Genomic DNA, 16,267 nt, shown 5'->3' with positions numbered 1-16,267 from the left:
ACACCATACTTTACATTTTACATCATTTAAATCCATTTATGTTTTAATGCATTTTTGGGAAATGTATAATGATTAGGGGTCCAAGCAGCAAAATGTCATTGTTTTTGTCCCTGTTATTATTATTAGTTGGAGTAGGAGTAATAGTAGGAGTATCTTCCCCCAAAACAGCAAAAGCCTTAAAATTTACCTTTTACAATATCAGAGACCCCTCACTTGGAGCTTTGATAATCAATTTGGCTCATATCTCAAGAACAGTGAGGCTTCAAAAGTGCATAATTTTAATGTTTACTTTCATTTAGATTACTGACACTCTTTGGAGCTGACAACAAAACATGCATAGGCTTCCCCTCCACATTGTTCAAATAATACTTGTTTGTGACTTTTATGTCACCTTATGGACTTTAGCAAAGTCCTTTTAGGCCACTCGGCAGTCATATTGCAACGCTGTTTGGGTACTCATCGGGCATCCTATTCGGCAGAAATGCGCGTGCGCAAGTCTTCACGACACCAACCGTGCTCTAGCGTCGAGTTCACAACACATGATTGGCACGATGTCTGCACAACACAGCACATAATTGGCTCAATATAGTCACATCACACCACATGATTGGCTCAATGTATACACATGTCGACGTTTTGGCGAGGAAGGGGTGGGATATGTGTAGACAACGGCCATATTGGCGTTACAAACTAGCCCCATGCATTTCTATGGAGGATTTTTGAGTGCTGTGTCTCCTCATTAGAACGTCTCTGACTTTAGGCTACAAAAAGCGACCGAGGGAAACAGAGGTTTCTGGCATTTGTTGATAACGTCTTTGACAGTGATTTGGTCTCGCTGAAGGGGAAAACCTGTCCACTATCTTGATAAGGTCAGGTTGGGAAGCCAGGAATGCCAGGGTGTTTCGGGCATGGGTCCTGTTTCAGAAACAAAATACATCAACACCAATATATAATAAGGACATAATGATCATTGATAATGGCAGCATTAAAGTAACATTATGTAATTGTTGAGATGACCTGAGGGTATTTCTGGTCAACTGTTTCCCAGGCCGGTCAAGGTTTGTGGACTGTACTGTAGGTCACACGGTCATCCTCAGCTCTGCAAACACAGAACAGCACACGGTCTGAGAAGTGACATTGGATTATGATGGAAAACAGAAACACAGGAGCATCCTCTGCTGATTGTGAGAGGAGAGAACACTGCACATTAAGAAAGTTCACATGTTCACATGACCATCTATGTGCATCAGCGCAACTGGTGCCCAGGGTCAACTGACTTCAGGGCTGCCAACTCTCACACATTGGATTGGCGTGAGAGCGCGTGGAGCCAATCAAATGAATGAGTTTCATGGTCAGTGCGTGAGAGTTGGCAGCCCTGTGACATACAGTAGGTGCTGGATTGTGGACGCTGGTAGGGAAGCTTTAGATGTTTCAGATAAACAATGCACCAAATGTCCAAAGCTAGACCTTGAGTACCTAACATAGTAGACTGTTGATGTGTAAGAGGCTACAAGATGTGCTGTAATGAGGAGAAATGCCCACCTGGTGGCAGCACTCCCTCTCTGGAACTGGACTGAAGCGTAGGCAACATCATCATCCTGTGCAGAGGTTTGAGGCTTCTGGAGAGTGGAGTGTCGAGGCACTTCCTGTCTTTTGGAGTGATTGATCTGAACGCTGGCATACTGAACGTCGTCTTGATCATGTGTGGTCACTCTCTGTGTGGGGTCAGAGGTCGTGGCTCTTGCTGTGACGGTGCTGTACACGAGACCAGCGTTACTCTGATCAGGAAAGAGAAATCATCATGTTATTATGAGTGATGCAGAAGTCTAAGTGCAATAGTGTACAACTCTTGCAAAAGCACCCAGGGATACTTAGGCTTGGATGGTTTCATTTAAGATACAGGATGTTTGCACAACAGAAAACAGTAAAAGGCTTTGAGCGGCAAGTTCCTAACCTGTGTGTTTGCATTTGTGGTCCTTGTATCTGCAATCATTTTAGCTTTCTTCTTGCTGTTTTGTACAATCATATGCATTTTAAGTTGATGATGTGAGGTAAAATTAAATACATCATATCTAGTAGTAGTAGTATACCTTTATTTAACTCTCAGAAAATTAATTGAGGGAAGTTTTCAAATTAATTTATACTACTGCATATCTATAATATGGAGAAATGATTTACATGCCATGCCTACTTTTGCACAAAAGTACTTCAGAGGAAAAATCAGTCACCTCAAGCGCAGAATTCCAAGCATCAGCAGGACAGCAAGAATGATGAGAGTGGTGATGATGACTGGCAAGATCATGGCAACTACCTCTGAGAAATTAAGAAAGGGAAAATGAAAAAAAAAAAAACTTACCTCAGTGTCAGTGATACTTTGGACAAGTTAAGTGTAACATCTGTGGCCTTCCATGCGGCTTGACATACACATTAGAGCAGAAATGTAAGATGACTAGTATTAAGAAGATGCTTTTGTTTAATCCAAAGCAACATGGACTCACAATAGCAGGGTCTGGGAATGGGGCCAAGGCCAACCTGCTATCAACCTGCTATCAGCGACATCACTGCTGCTCCACCACACCCATGTTTCTCACCATTACAGTCTTAACAACCATGATGAGATGAATCCGCTGTTAGTGTTAAACTACACCTCACTGACCTTTGGGCGGAACTGCAGCATCAGTAGAGTTCTGAGAGCCTACTTCATTCTGTGCCTCACAGTAGTAAAGTCCAGTGGTATCAGAGGTCACATTGAAGTTGATACTCTCCCCTGTGCCCCTAACAAGAGATTCACTTCCACTCTTCATGTACCAGGTGTAGGTGTGCACTGGTGGGTTGGCATCACTGCTGCAGGTCAGAGTCACTGAAGTCCCCTCCTTTATTCCATCAGAGGGACTGATGAAAACTGAGACGTGTGTTGGCCTATCTGTTAAAACATGTGTGCAGCCAGGTTACAGTTCCCTTTTGATGAATAAATGTGGCTTGTTTATTAAAATGTGCAATTTACAGTTTTAACAAAAGAAGGAATGGGAAATAATGTTCAGGGCTGTTTGGTGACAACAGCACTTTTCATTATTCATCCATCACTCACATCTTAAAGCAACACCAAAGAGTTTTTTGTACCTTAAAATAATGTTTCCAAAATCGTTTCAGTGGTTCATCAACTTGTAACAGGGTGAACGGCACTTATGCATTCGCTTCACAGCCCTCTATCGGCTATAACCGCACTATGTAAGTTTGCCAGATCGGGTAGCGGATCTGTAGTTCGATGGAATGAGACATAAGAAACTACAAATTTGACTTGCATCTGATGTCGCAATACATCATACTTTCATAAATCGTGCAACATATTCTACCTTGTCTATGGACATTGTTATTTGCAAAGCCGGTGCTGGATAAACAAATAGCATGTGTGTGACAGAGGGAAAGTTCTTTGGTGTTGCTTTAAAGCTGCTTTACTCTGCAAATAATTTTCTTCAGAACGTAAACATCACATGGAAGTTGTAAAGAAGTGCAGATCTGTTCACTTACGTCTCACTTTGAGAGATACATCAGTTGAGAGACTCTCATGTCCTCTAACAGAACAGGAGTAACTGCCTGCATCCTCACTGCTGACTGGGTTTAGATGCAGCTTGTTGTCTCTGGTTGTGTGTTTATAGATCACAGGCTGCCCATTCTTGTACCAGATGAAGATGGGGTCTTTACTCAGAGTACAGGTAGTATCACAGGTGAGGGTCACTCTCTCTCCCTCTGTCACTGCTTCAGGAGGTATGAACACCTGCAGAGCTGGAAGATACAATATGTTAAGAGACAATAAAATTAACTATTGTAGGCAAATAGGGGGTAAACAGCTTACCTGTTACAGAGATGTTGACTCCAGGTAATCCAGAGTAACTTTCTCCCTCTTTGGTTGTAAACCTGAAGACATATTCTCCAGAGTGACTGACTCTGATGTCTTTCAGCCTCAGGCCACAGCTACTCTTGTTGTTTCCAAGATATTCCACATGATTTTTGTACTCATCAGACAAATTGAGATCTTCTGGGTGATTGTTAGATTTCTGTTTATTAAACTAAAATGTTTTGTAGACACTTTGATGTTTTGGATGTAAATAAGTGCAGGGAATGTCCACTGCTGAGCCCAATAATACACAGATATTCTCATAGGAGTAGGTCACACCCCAGCACTTTTTATCGGGAACACCTATAATCATACATCCCAACAAGAGCACCAAAAGCCATATTAATCAGATGTACTGTGCACATTAATGCTATGTGTGTTAAGGCTTCCACCTAGTTGTCTGAAATATGTATATGGGGAAGTTGCCAGACGGAATAAACCACTGAACAAATATGGAACAAAGCAGAAATATACCATATACTTTCTAACTGAAAAGAGGTTCTAAGCCAATACACTGAAGTTGTTCTGCACTTACACTTTGCAGGGGAGCGTAGAGCTTCATAACCTTTCACAGCACATGAGTAACTGGCCTCTTCTGGGATTAGCATGAAGGCGCAAGACTCTGTCTTGTAGAGTCTGTCCATTCTTGTACCAGACATACTGAAGGTCAGAGCCCAAACTGCAGGAGGTCCTGCAGGTCACTTTAGTCTGATTCTCATCCCCTGCATCAACTTCCTTTACTTCTATATCTGATTATATTGAGACAGAAGTTAGTAAAAGCAGTTAGTCTAAGCCTACTGATAAAATGACGTAATATTTTTGCATTATTTTGCTGAGTAGTACCGGCAACTGTCACTGTAATCCCAGGTTTGCTTGTTATCCAGCTCCTGTGAATGAATGTATAAAACCTAAACTGATAAACACCGGAGCGATCATCTGAAAGTCTGTCTATTTTTAAGCTGCAGTCAGGATACTTAGAGTTGCTGTGTCCTCTGACTCTCCCACTCCTCTCTTCATACCACTCTCCTCTGATATAGGGACCAATCCCAGAATATTCATATGTGCAGGGCAGCACCACTGATGCTCCTTTAAGACCACAGACACTAGTGGTGGAATACAGCACACCCCCTCCACTCTGCACAGCTGAAAGAGTCGATGACAACAAACAATCAATTCAATCCTAGTGACCTAGTAATTCTATGATCTTGAAAGTTTGGACAAAATTAAGATCTTAAATATAAGTGAGAAATCTTAGAGAAATTAAAGTAGTAGTATGTTCCACTTTACCTGGCAGGTTTAGGTGAAAAAAATGGCACCAACATGCATACGCCTTCAAAATACATTGTACTTTTCCTGCATTGATGAATGAAACATTTAGGGCCCTATCATGACATTCTAAAGTGCATCGTCACTCGTCAAAAGTCTATTCAAATTTAGTAGGATGTCCAGTTCACATTGGGAGGGTTTTCGTTCTCAAAAGTGGAGCGCATGGCGTAACAAGGTGTTCCTAGGTCTTTTAATCAGTCATATGGGTGTGTTTGGGGCGTAACATCATTTTAAACCAATGAGAATGACATCTGCCATTCCCTTTAACGGCGCAACGCGCGATATGTCAAATAAATGCATCGGTATTTTGGCATTCAACGGCGCATTTGAAGGAGGCTGCTTGCGAGACCGTATGGAATAGTCATTCTTAAACCATGCTTTACTAAAATCTAGCATAGCCTTCACGCATTTGCACTCGTCTATTATTTGAACTCATTGGCAAAGTGAAACTAACTTCACCAAGGAGTCAGTCAACGACAAGACAGTTATATGCAGTTACTTTCACTATTGACTGACAATGGGTTACCATCGAAAACATAGGCTGGAAAAAGCAACACTTACCCTAATGTTGCTCAAATGACTGAATAAAACAACATTTATCCTGCAGAGGAGTTGCTTATATCTCGTGACAGTGCGTCTTCAGCTGTGCTCCATACGTGTCTCTCGCCTCTCCCCTAATCACTTTTAACCGTCATTACCAATTTGCAAATGATGGTGAATAACTACTCATCATGAGATGTACAGTATTTCGTAATATCTTTATTCTAATTATGTTTACCATTGTAATCGTGCAATTTGTAATGCTTTGCATGGACGTGCGCTGGTGTGCGTTCATGAATGATAGAAGGATGGTGCGTGCACCTGCCAATATGACTGTTGACATGCGCTCTTAAAATAGCATATGAACAACTCGCCATTGACTTCTGACCAGGTTTAGGTGGTGTATGATAGCGATTTTTAGACAATGCGCCAGGTCCCTCCCTAGGTTGTTAATTGCCACACCCCTGGGCGCAATGCTTAAAAAATAAAGGTGCAAAATAACGAATTCAACTTCGCGCCAGTGAATAACGAACTTTACGCCATGCGCTGGTGACCGAAAATACAGCCCTTAGTTTTCAGCTGATGCTGAAATCCAGAGCTTGTGGCAATTACCCTAAATGATTATATGCTAGTGTTAATAAATAAAGTACATTAAGATGAGAAGCAACACCAAAGAGCAGATGTACCAATAGAGTGGAACACAAACTGGGACGTACTGTATCTAGTTCACAGAAAACACCAGGTGCATCTTTTCATTTGACCCTCACAAAACACCCTGCAGCTTCAAGTGTCATAAAGGCTGCTTTTTGGTTCACAAATGCATTATTTTGGAACTGCATTACTTGTAAATGCATTTGTTTGTCCAAAATTGCAGTTATTCTTGTAAGGGCCTATTTATTGATTGAACTGAACCTGTGGCTGATTGGAATTGTACTCTGTTCTCATAGTTCATTGATAAATGATGATTATGTTTGGAGAAGACATTTCATAGTAACAACATAGAATATGTATGTTGAAACTCTACAGAAAAGCCTGAACAAGCAAGCTAACAGAGATTAAAAACAAAACAAGTATTGGAACATCACAAGTTAAGAAGAAAACACACACACACACATACGTATATATTTTTATTACTTTTATTATATATATATATGTATATGTAATATAAGTCCTCTTAAAGACAAATATACCCCTACCTACCTTCTCATGAAGAAAGAAAGAGTCTGCTAACGTCTGAATAACGGCACCTTTGACAAGTGACTGAACGTGTGAATGTGGAAACGATAAGCTGAGAAATTACTTCTCTTTCTGCATTTTTTTTACAGAATGGCGGTGGCCCTTGCTGACATATGACCATGCACTCCTTTCCCACAAACAGCTGCGCTGCGCTGTCTTTCTATCACTGGCTGGTGCAGGAGACGTGACCACACCAACAGAAAACAAACTGAAAAGTAACATTTTAGTAGGGTAAATAGACTGCATTCATTCATTTGAAGTCCTGATTGTATCAGATATTTGCACATAGCTAGTTTCACCATGATGTTCTTGTTTCTCCTCAACCAACAGGGTTTTTTTCTGCACTTCTCTTCTCCTTTTCTCTCCAATTAGTTTATCGCACTTCAGACCACATGACCAGTAGCCTACAGTTCACATCCTCTAACACAAGAGAGTGAATGCATGAAAAAACCCTGCTTTTGACCCTGTGCTGAAGATGAAATCACGTCTATTATACAACCAACACAGATGCTAAACTACAGTGGCAGGCAAACTTCCTTATGTCATGTTTTTAACCACTGAGACCCTTGTTCTTTAAATATGTTATTAGTGCTAAACAGCAGGGCGGACTGGCAATCTGGATGTTCTGGAGAAATGAAGAGGGGCCTGGCCCACCATTAACAATTGCCTCAGGCCATTTTGTGACTCTTGGTGTCTGGTGATGACGTCTGCTTGACCCATGTGGTGACGCCCATGTGGTGATGCTGACTACTGGTGCAAAAATATGACCGCAGCAACAGAAAAAAAAAACTGAAAAGTAACATTGTCATGTGACAATCTGGATGTTCTGGAAAAATGAAGATGGGTCATGTCCACCATTAACAATTTCCCCAGGCCAGTGTATTCAGTAATTGTGACTCTTGGTGTCTTGGGCAATGACTTTTGCTTGACCCCTGTGGTGACCGCAGCAAGAGCAAACAAACTGAAAAGTAACATTGTCATGTGATAAATGGTCATATTACCCCTTTTCCCTCTATTTTATAAAACCAATTCATATGTTTATATGAGAACGATTGCGAAGGAAGACAACAAAATATTTTATCATAAGTGCCTTTCGTTTACACGGCGACCCCGCCATCGGGGCTTGAAGACGCAAAAATCTGAAGACTCCTTCCAGAGTGTAGCGTTTTGAAGATGACCCGGGTTGCGTCTCCGTCTAAACGGCTAAACCAAAGATCCTTGATTACCTCTCTGGCTAAACTGTGAAATTAGAATGTCTGCGCGTGACGTACCGGGGTTCTATCACTCCACCACCCAGCGGTCTGGAATGCATATCCAATCGAATATCACATACTCTTGCGTCTTCATATAAACAAAGATTTCCCCCTGAGAATGCTCGTCTAAACGCGAATAAAAAAATGAAGACGAGACGCCACTTCTGCGTCTTCTCTTTTCATCGTTACCGTATAAACGTAGCCTCAGTCTCTTCTCTGTTCCTCTAAACCAGTGGTTCTTAAACTGGGGGTCGCCAAACATATTGAAGGGGTCTTGAAATGATTTGCAGAATTATAGTCAAAGGCTGCCATTGACATAATGGCTTTGGTGTTGACATAGCCTACCTATGAAAGAAGATATTTTCAGCCTCTGTTTCCAATGCCTACCTCAAAACATTTCAAAACCAAATTTCGCCGGTTGGAGAGAAGAGGGTCGCGAGACTTGGCCCATGTTTTTTGGGGGGTCGCCAGACAAAAAGTTTAAGAACCACTGCTCTAAACAACACATCCAGCTGTTTTTCTTCATGACAAAAAAAACCCTCATGGCCTTAAAATGACTTAAACACAAAATAAAAACAATTTATTATATTTTTCAAATGTTTGCACATATCTGATTTAAAACAGACTGTCTTGTCTCTATTTAACCAAGTGGATTTTGTTCTGTCAAATTAGCCTTCCACACTTCACTATTAAATTAGCCATATTCTCAGACGATACAGCAACTGCATGTGGAACTTCTGGCCTGACTTTTGTTCTTGTTTTTTAAACATAAAATCATCATGTGTTACGAAAGATGCAAGGCTATGAAGAAGTGAGTAGCTGTGAAAAAGGAGACCTCTCCTTTTCAAATGCCTGCACTCCTATGCTGCTGGAGACAAATATCATGCAAATTATGCACAGCACAGCATTCAGTTTATTAGGACATGGAAATGATAAATATAAACAAAAGAAAGACCAACATAGCTTTCACTTTGAAATGTACATTTACATTGTACATGTAGGAGAAAGAAAGAACTAAAAGACTCAAATAAACAAATAGAAGATGCTATTAAAAGAAGAAAATGTTATTATCACACTGGAATACTTCAAACATCAGACAAGAAATACAAATAAAACTGAGTATAGAAATATCAGCACAGTACACACACTTTTCTTAGTAAGCCTACATTCAGATTTCCTATACTGGTCTCAGGATCAGAGCATTTAAACAGACACATAGAGGATGCAGAAGAGGGTGTCCAGATCAGAGAAGCGAGAAGGCAGATAGTAAGCCAGCCACATCACACACAGCCAATGCTAATTATTAGCTAATTATTATCAATAATTAATAATAAGTAATAATTATTACTATTAAAGTAACAATACAGTCTTATACAGATAACAGAATAGTAGAGTGAGCCAGCCATATCACAGCGGATGGACATAACTGCACAAATGTAAAAATGTAACTCAGGTTTATAGGCCAAGTATACTTGCGTATACAAGGAATTTGGTCTCTGCATTGATCCCAACCGTGAATTAGTGAACACACAGAGCACACAGTGAGGTGAAGCACACACTAACCCAGAGCAGTGAGCTGCCTTGCTACAGTGGCGCTCTAGGAAATGCATAGTGTCACTGGAACGTGCTGTTGCTGGTAACACTATCGTCCGGTATCGTGAATAAACCTGCAGTGTTTTCTCACACCAGAGTGTGCCTTGAGATTTTTGACCACACATTATTTTGAAGATATATAAAATATTACCGAAGATAAGACGAACTGTCTTATAACTGCAGTTTTTTCTTTTTTGGTAAGAGAACTTCCACAATTGCAGAACAGAAGCAGTGAGGCTGCTACTCCAGTCTCAGTCATCACTAGTGATAGCAATACAGTAGTACACAGATCACAGCATAATAGAGTGTGTTGAGTTCAGTTCTCTCATGTGGGCTTCTGGTCCTGTGGTGCTGATGTAGCCATCGTGCCTTCACAGTCTTGATCACATTCACACATCACTAATAGGATCATACCCCTATAGCCTGGAACCATACATGTTACAGCAAGTCTACCATGCTAAAGGAAAACAGCGACTGTAAATTACTAAATGATATATCATGGCTAAAACATTTGTTGTGGAGGGTGGGAAGAAGGGACATTGGCATCCAGTAACAAAGTCAGGTTGTCACTCCAACCAGTCAGAAATGAGGAGACTCATGGTTGGTGTTGTCATTTCATCCTGAGATCCTTGAGCTCCATCTCTGTAGAGTGTGTCTCTCTTCTCTGCAGATTCTCATACACTGAGGCCTGAGCTGTTCTGTCACTCACACTCCTCACATTCTGCAAACACACACACACACATGCACGCACGCACACACGCACGCACGCACGCACACATACACACAAAGAGTTTTGTATCTACTCCAGTGCTTTTACTGAGCAGTCAAACAGGCTGATTACATAGGCTGAATAAGACATTTATTATGGTCTCTTACCTGCAGTGTGTCATACTCAGATAATGTGGTCTTGGGATTGAGAGCTGTGTACGTGTCATCATGGGCATCAGAATGGACATCCTGTAAAGGATTCAGAGTGGAAGATTCTGCATTTTGTAAAGATTAAGACATGGTGTAAATGAACCATTTTGTCATTAGTCTACATCAAACAAGAAAAAAATATTTTAAGAATGTAATAGATTCTTAATACCTCTCTTGTGGTGGTGTTTTTCCTTGCCATTTTACATCCTAAATATGACACAAGGAACCATCCAGAATTTTTATTTCACAAGTATCCTAAACAATCTGCACATAATGTACTATCCACAGTACCTTTGATATAAAATATAAACAGAAAATGCACACACACACACACACACACACACACACACACACACACACACACACACACACAGAGGCACAGTATAAATAATAAACATATACAAATTGTTTATATCCTGATATTTTGTACTACCACCTACAAAACTGTGTGCCCCTGAGGAAAACAAATTTCAGCCTTTTACCTGCAGACACCAGCACAAGAATCACGGCTATGATGATTCCTGACGTCACAGCCATGAACATGCCAAATCCCTGTTGTAGGACTATATAAACATACTATTTTTCATCATAATAATCATAATAGCATTCATCATACTTAACAAAAGACTGACATGATGATACGTAAGTCAATCAAGCAACAGTGGCTTTTCAATGTGAGTCCACATCAGACTGACCTTTGGGAGGAACAGCAACTCCATTAGAGTTCTGAGAGCCTACTTCATTCTGTGCCTCACAGTAGTAAAGTCCACTAGTATCAGAGGTCACATTAAAGCTGATGCTCTCCCCTTTGCCCCTAACAAGAGATTCAGCTCCACTCTTCATGTACCAGGCGTAGGTGTGCACTGGTGGGTTGGCATCACTGCTGCAGGTCAGAGTCACTGAAGTCCCCTCCTTTATTCCATCAGAGGGACTGATGGAAACTGAGACATGTGTTGGCCTGTCTGTTAAAACATATGTGCAGCCAGGTTATAGTTTATTTTTAATAAATACATTTGGCTTGTCTATTGAATCATGCAGATCTGTTTACTTACGTCTCACGTTGAGAAAGACAGCAGTTGATGAGAGACTCTCATGTCCTCTAACAGAACAGGAGTAACTGCCTGCATCCTCACTGCTGACTGGGTTTAGATGCAGCTTGTTGTCTCTGGTTGTGTGTTTATAGGTCACAGGCTGTCCATTCTTGTACCAGATGAAGATGGGGTCGTTACTTAGAGTACAGGTAGTATCGCAGGTAAGGGTCACTCTCTCTCCTTCTGTCACAGCTTCAGGAGGTATGAACACCTGCAGAGCTGGAAGATACAATATATTAAGAGACAAGACAATTAACTATTGTAGGAAAAATGGAGGTAAACAGTTTACCTGTTACAGATACGTTGACTCCAGGTAATCCAGAGTAACTTTCTCCTTCTGTGGTTGTAACTCTGAAGACATATTCTCCAGAGTGACTGACTCTGATGGCTTTCAGTCTCAGAGTGCAACTGCTCTTTTTGTTTCCAAGATATTCCACATGATTTCTGTACTTTTCAGACAATTCAATTCAATTCAATTTATTGTGCTTATAGAGCGCCAAAACATAACACATGTATCATGGCGCTTTACAGAATGTAGGCAATCAGAGAAAGAAGGAAAGAAAGGAAGAAAAGGAAAGCAAGAGAGAGGCCCATGGGTAACAGGGGCGAGGAAAAACTCCCTAGAATTGGAGATATATATAGGAAGAAACCTCGAGCAGATCCACGACTCAAGGGCCTGACCCATCTGCCTAGGGTCAGTACATGACAGTAAGGTCTGTATACATGACAAATGCATATGATAGTCGGGTGTAGAGAATAAGACATGGTGTTAAGCACTTGAGCTGAAAGTTACAAGAGGTGGGATGATTACGTATCCGTTATGGTAATTCGTTATTCCTGATTTAGTGACAGAAAGTTCAATAGTCCAGCATTGGGATTGTCCAGGGGAAGGGAGTTTCCGAGGGGCATGTGGTGGGTTGGTGGATGGGCCAGTAATCCAGGCAGAGTTGTCATAGGCTGGTGGTGGGTCGCTAGGCTGTACGGGCCAGGAGTCCAGATAGGGGGCAGTAATAGGGCAGTCGAGGATGGGACTTCAGGTGAGATGGGTGAGAGGAGGGCCAACACACGGATGGTTGATGGCTGGTGATGATATACCTCACAAGTGAGGTACAGTAAGGGGGAAGAAAGAGAGATGTAGAGTGGGTTAGTATTACTGAAAATCAGAATGGTTAATGTCAATAAGTAATCAGTAGTACTATATATTGTTACAGTATACCATGGTGGGAATAGGCAAGAGAGGGAGAGTTGAGAGAGAGAGAGAGAGAAGGGGGGAGAGGAGAGGGGGGGGGTTGTACGGCGTGACACATGAAAAGTCCATGACAGCACTATGCTATAGCAGCATAACTAAGGCATGGTGAGGGGTAGTCGACACCAGCGCAGGTATGGTCAGTGACCACCATCGCACGTGCGACTGGGGTGCCAGTCACACGAGGACTCAGCAGGGTGGTCCATTCCAAAAAACCCTGAGGTGGGTGAATTTCCACGCACCATACCTAACTATGGGAGGCAGTAAAGAGGTATGTTTTAAGTCTAGACTTAAAAATAGGGAGGGTGTCTGCTAGTCGAATTGAGGTAGGAAGATTATTCCAGAGGAGGGGTGCGCGATAGCTGAAAGCTCTGCCTCCTACTGTAGTTTTTGAGATTCTTGGAATTACAAGAAGGCCAGTATTCTGTGATCGTAGCGGTCTGGGTGGGTTATATGGAACTAGGAGATCTTTAATATATTCTGGTGCCTGGCCATTAATGGCTTTGTATGTTAGAAGTAATATTTTGAAGTCAATGCGACTTCTAACAGGCAGCCAGTGTAGAGATGCCAGGATAGGGGAAATATGTTCATATTTTTTAGTTCTAGTGAGTGTGCGAGCAGCTGCATTTTGTATAAGCTGTAAGCTCTTTAGACAGGTGTTATTGCAGCCAGCGTATAGAGCATTGCAATAATCAATCCTTGAGGTGACAAAAGCATGGATTAATTTCTCAGCGTCTGGTAGGGATAAAGACTTCCTTATCTTTGAAATGTTCCTTAAATGATAGAATGAAACTTTGGTAATCTGTTTTATGTGATTACTTAGTGATAGGTCTTGGTCAATTGTAACTCCTAGATTTTTAACACATGTGGATGAGGATAGTCGGAGATCAGTAAATGTAGCCTGTGATGAGGATAGGATATCCCTCATCTTTTTAGGACCTAAAACCATGACTTCTGTTTTATCTGAGTTCAAAAGCAGGAAATTGTTTGTCATCCATGTCTTTATGTCTCGTATACATGTGTCAAGTTTGGCTAACGGAGTCAATTCGTCAGGTTTTATGGAAAGGTATAGTTGTGTATCGTCTGCATAAGAATGAAATTTAATGCCGTGTTTCCTAATTTCTGAGCCTAGAGGAAGCATATAGAGAGAAAATAACAGGGGCCCTAGTACTGAGCCTTGAGGCACCCCATATTTTACCATAGTCTGGGTAGATGGTTCATTGTGAACCTGTACAAATTGTCTGCGGTTGGAAAGGTATGATCTAAACCAAGCGAGTGCTGAGTCTTTAATGCCTATCGAATGTTCAAGCCTGTGGAGTAGTATGTTGTGGTCTATGGTGTCAAAGGCAGCACTGAGGTCCAGGAGGACCAATATTGATATATGTCCATTATCGGCAGCGATGAGGAGGTCATTAAAAACTTTAACTAAGGCTGATTCAGTACTGTGGTGAGCTCTGAAACCAGACTGATATAATTCTTGGATTTTATTCATATGCAAGAAGGTACCAATTTGTTTCGACACTATTTTTTCTAGTATTTTTGACAAAAAAGGGAGATTAGATATAGGCCTATAGTTGGCCAGGTTGTTAGGGTCAAGGGTAGGCTTTTTGAGGGATGGCTTAATGACAGATAACTTAAACGACTGTGGTACATGGCCTGATAGCAGTGAGTTATTTATAATCTGGAGCAAAGCATTATCCAACAAAGGAAGAGCAGTCTTCAGAAGATGAGTAGGAATAGGATCTAGTAGACTAGTTGTAGATTTTGATGAAGAGATTGTGGAAGTGAGGTCTAATATGTCAATAGGTGTAAATGAATTCAACGTTGTTCGTCTCATCTGTGATTCAATTATGTTTTCGCTACCGTTCAGCAATGGAGTATAAATATTTGGTGAGACTGACTGGATATTAATCTTATCTCTAATTGTTTCAATTTTGTCATTGAAAAAGTTCATGAAGTCATTACTGTTTAGGCAAATAGGGATAGATTCGGTTACTTCGGTGTGGTTCTTCGTCAGGCGGGAGATTGTGGTAAAGAGAAATTTTGTATTGTTTTTGTTTTCTTCGATCAGCGAGGAGTAGTAAGTTGACTTGGCTTCGTTGAGTGCTTTTTTGTAGGTGATAAGGCTATCTTTCCATGCTTGGCGAAAAACTTCCAATTTAGTGGTACGCCATTTTTGTTCAAGTTTACGCGCTGTTCGTTTGAGTGTTTTTGTCTGTGTGGTATACCATGGAGCACGCCTTACTTGTTTTCTCATTCTCTTTTTGAGTGGTGCTACTGAATCAAGGGTTGAGCGTAATGAGTTCATCACATTATCAGTTAACAAGTCGACCTCGGCTGGATTAAGGAATGGGCCTTCTGATAGGCCTACTACATGAGTCCGGAATGGGGCAAGCGTAAGCGAAATTTTTTCTAGAAAGTCTGCATTAGTTTTTTCAGATAAGCCGCGGCTGTAGTATTCAGCTAAATTGGGTACTGCATGTTGTAATGTCATTGTAAAAGTAATTAGATGGTGGTCAGTTAAGGTCGGGTGTTGTGGCAAGATTGTTAACTGCTCTATGTTTATGCCGTATGATAAGACTAGATCAATAGTATGGTTATGTCGGTGCGTGGGCGAATTAACATTTTGGCAGAACCCGACATGGTCAATTAGGGATTGAAATGCAATTGTGAGACAATCGTGCACATTATCCATATGAATATTAAAATCACCCAATATAAGTATTTTTTCTGTTTGGATAGTTAAAGTAGAAAGGAAATCAGAAAATTCCTCTAAGAAATCAGTGTAGGGGCCAGGGGGTCTGTACAATGTGACCACAGTTACAGGCTGATTAGTTTTCCAGTCTGGCGGTAAAAAATTGAGGACTAGAACTTCAAAAGATTTAAACTTGTGTGTGAGCTTGGGAGATGTGAGAAGACTAGATAGATAGATTGTAGCTACTCCACCTCCCCTGCCAGTGTGGCGTGGTACATGATAATTCAAATGGGAGGGAGGTGTAGACTCATTTAATGGAAGGTATTCATCTGGTTTAAGCCAGGTTTCAGTAAGACACATAACATCTATATGATTGTCAGTAATAATTTCATTAACCAAGGCAGTTTTACTTGACAGTGATCGAATATTAAGTAAAGCAAGTGTAAGTTGCGTTTTTGGAGGAATTTGCTTCAC

General features: G+C 41.1%; 1 protein-coding gene and 1 long non-coding RNA gene across 2 annotated transcripts; both read right to left on the bottom strand.

Moving 5' to 3' along the window:
- Positions 1-1,591: 1,591 nt before the first annotated feature.
- On the bottom strand, positions 1,592-2,350 carry LOC143130635 (uncharacterized). Its single transcript, XR_012987998.1, has 3 exons — positions 2,229-2,350; positions 1,955-2,009; positions 1,592-1,778 (listed from the first exon to the last, which is right to left on the bottom strand). It is a non-coding gene; the product is annotated as an uncharacterized LOC143130635 (long non-coding RNA).
- Positions 2,351-2,648: 298 nt separating this feature from the next.
- LOC143119159 (B-cell receptor CD22-like) lies at positions 2,649-12,310 on the bottom strand (the record flags this gene model as incomplete). Its single annotated transcript, XM_076280457.1, has 9 exons — positions 2,649-2,923; positions 3,529-3,775; positions 10,457-10,564; positions 10,720-10,800; positions 10,931-10,968; positions 11,244-11,324; positions 11,457-11,723; positions 11,814-12,071; positions 12,142-12,310. Coding segments are annotated over 9 exons (1,524 nt in total), but the record flags the coding sequence as incomplete, so codon positions are not given.
- Positions 12,311-16,267: the final 3,957 nt, after the last annotated feature.

This window comes from Alosa pseudoharengus, unplaced genomic scaffold (genome assembly GCF_046254945.1).
Source record: "Alosa pseudoharengus isolate Yale_2024_CS ecotype anadromous, Long Island Sound unplaced genomic scaffold, YU_APseudo_1.1 YU_APseudo_1.1_scf_1, whole genome shotgun sequence".
In the NCBI taxonomy this organism is placed as follows: domain Eukaryota; kingdom Metazoa; phylum Chordata; class Actinopteri; order Clupeiformes; family Clupeidae; genus Alosa; species Alosa pseudoharengus.
This window is presented reverse-complemented; position numbering and strand designations above follow the sequence as displayed.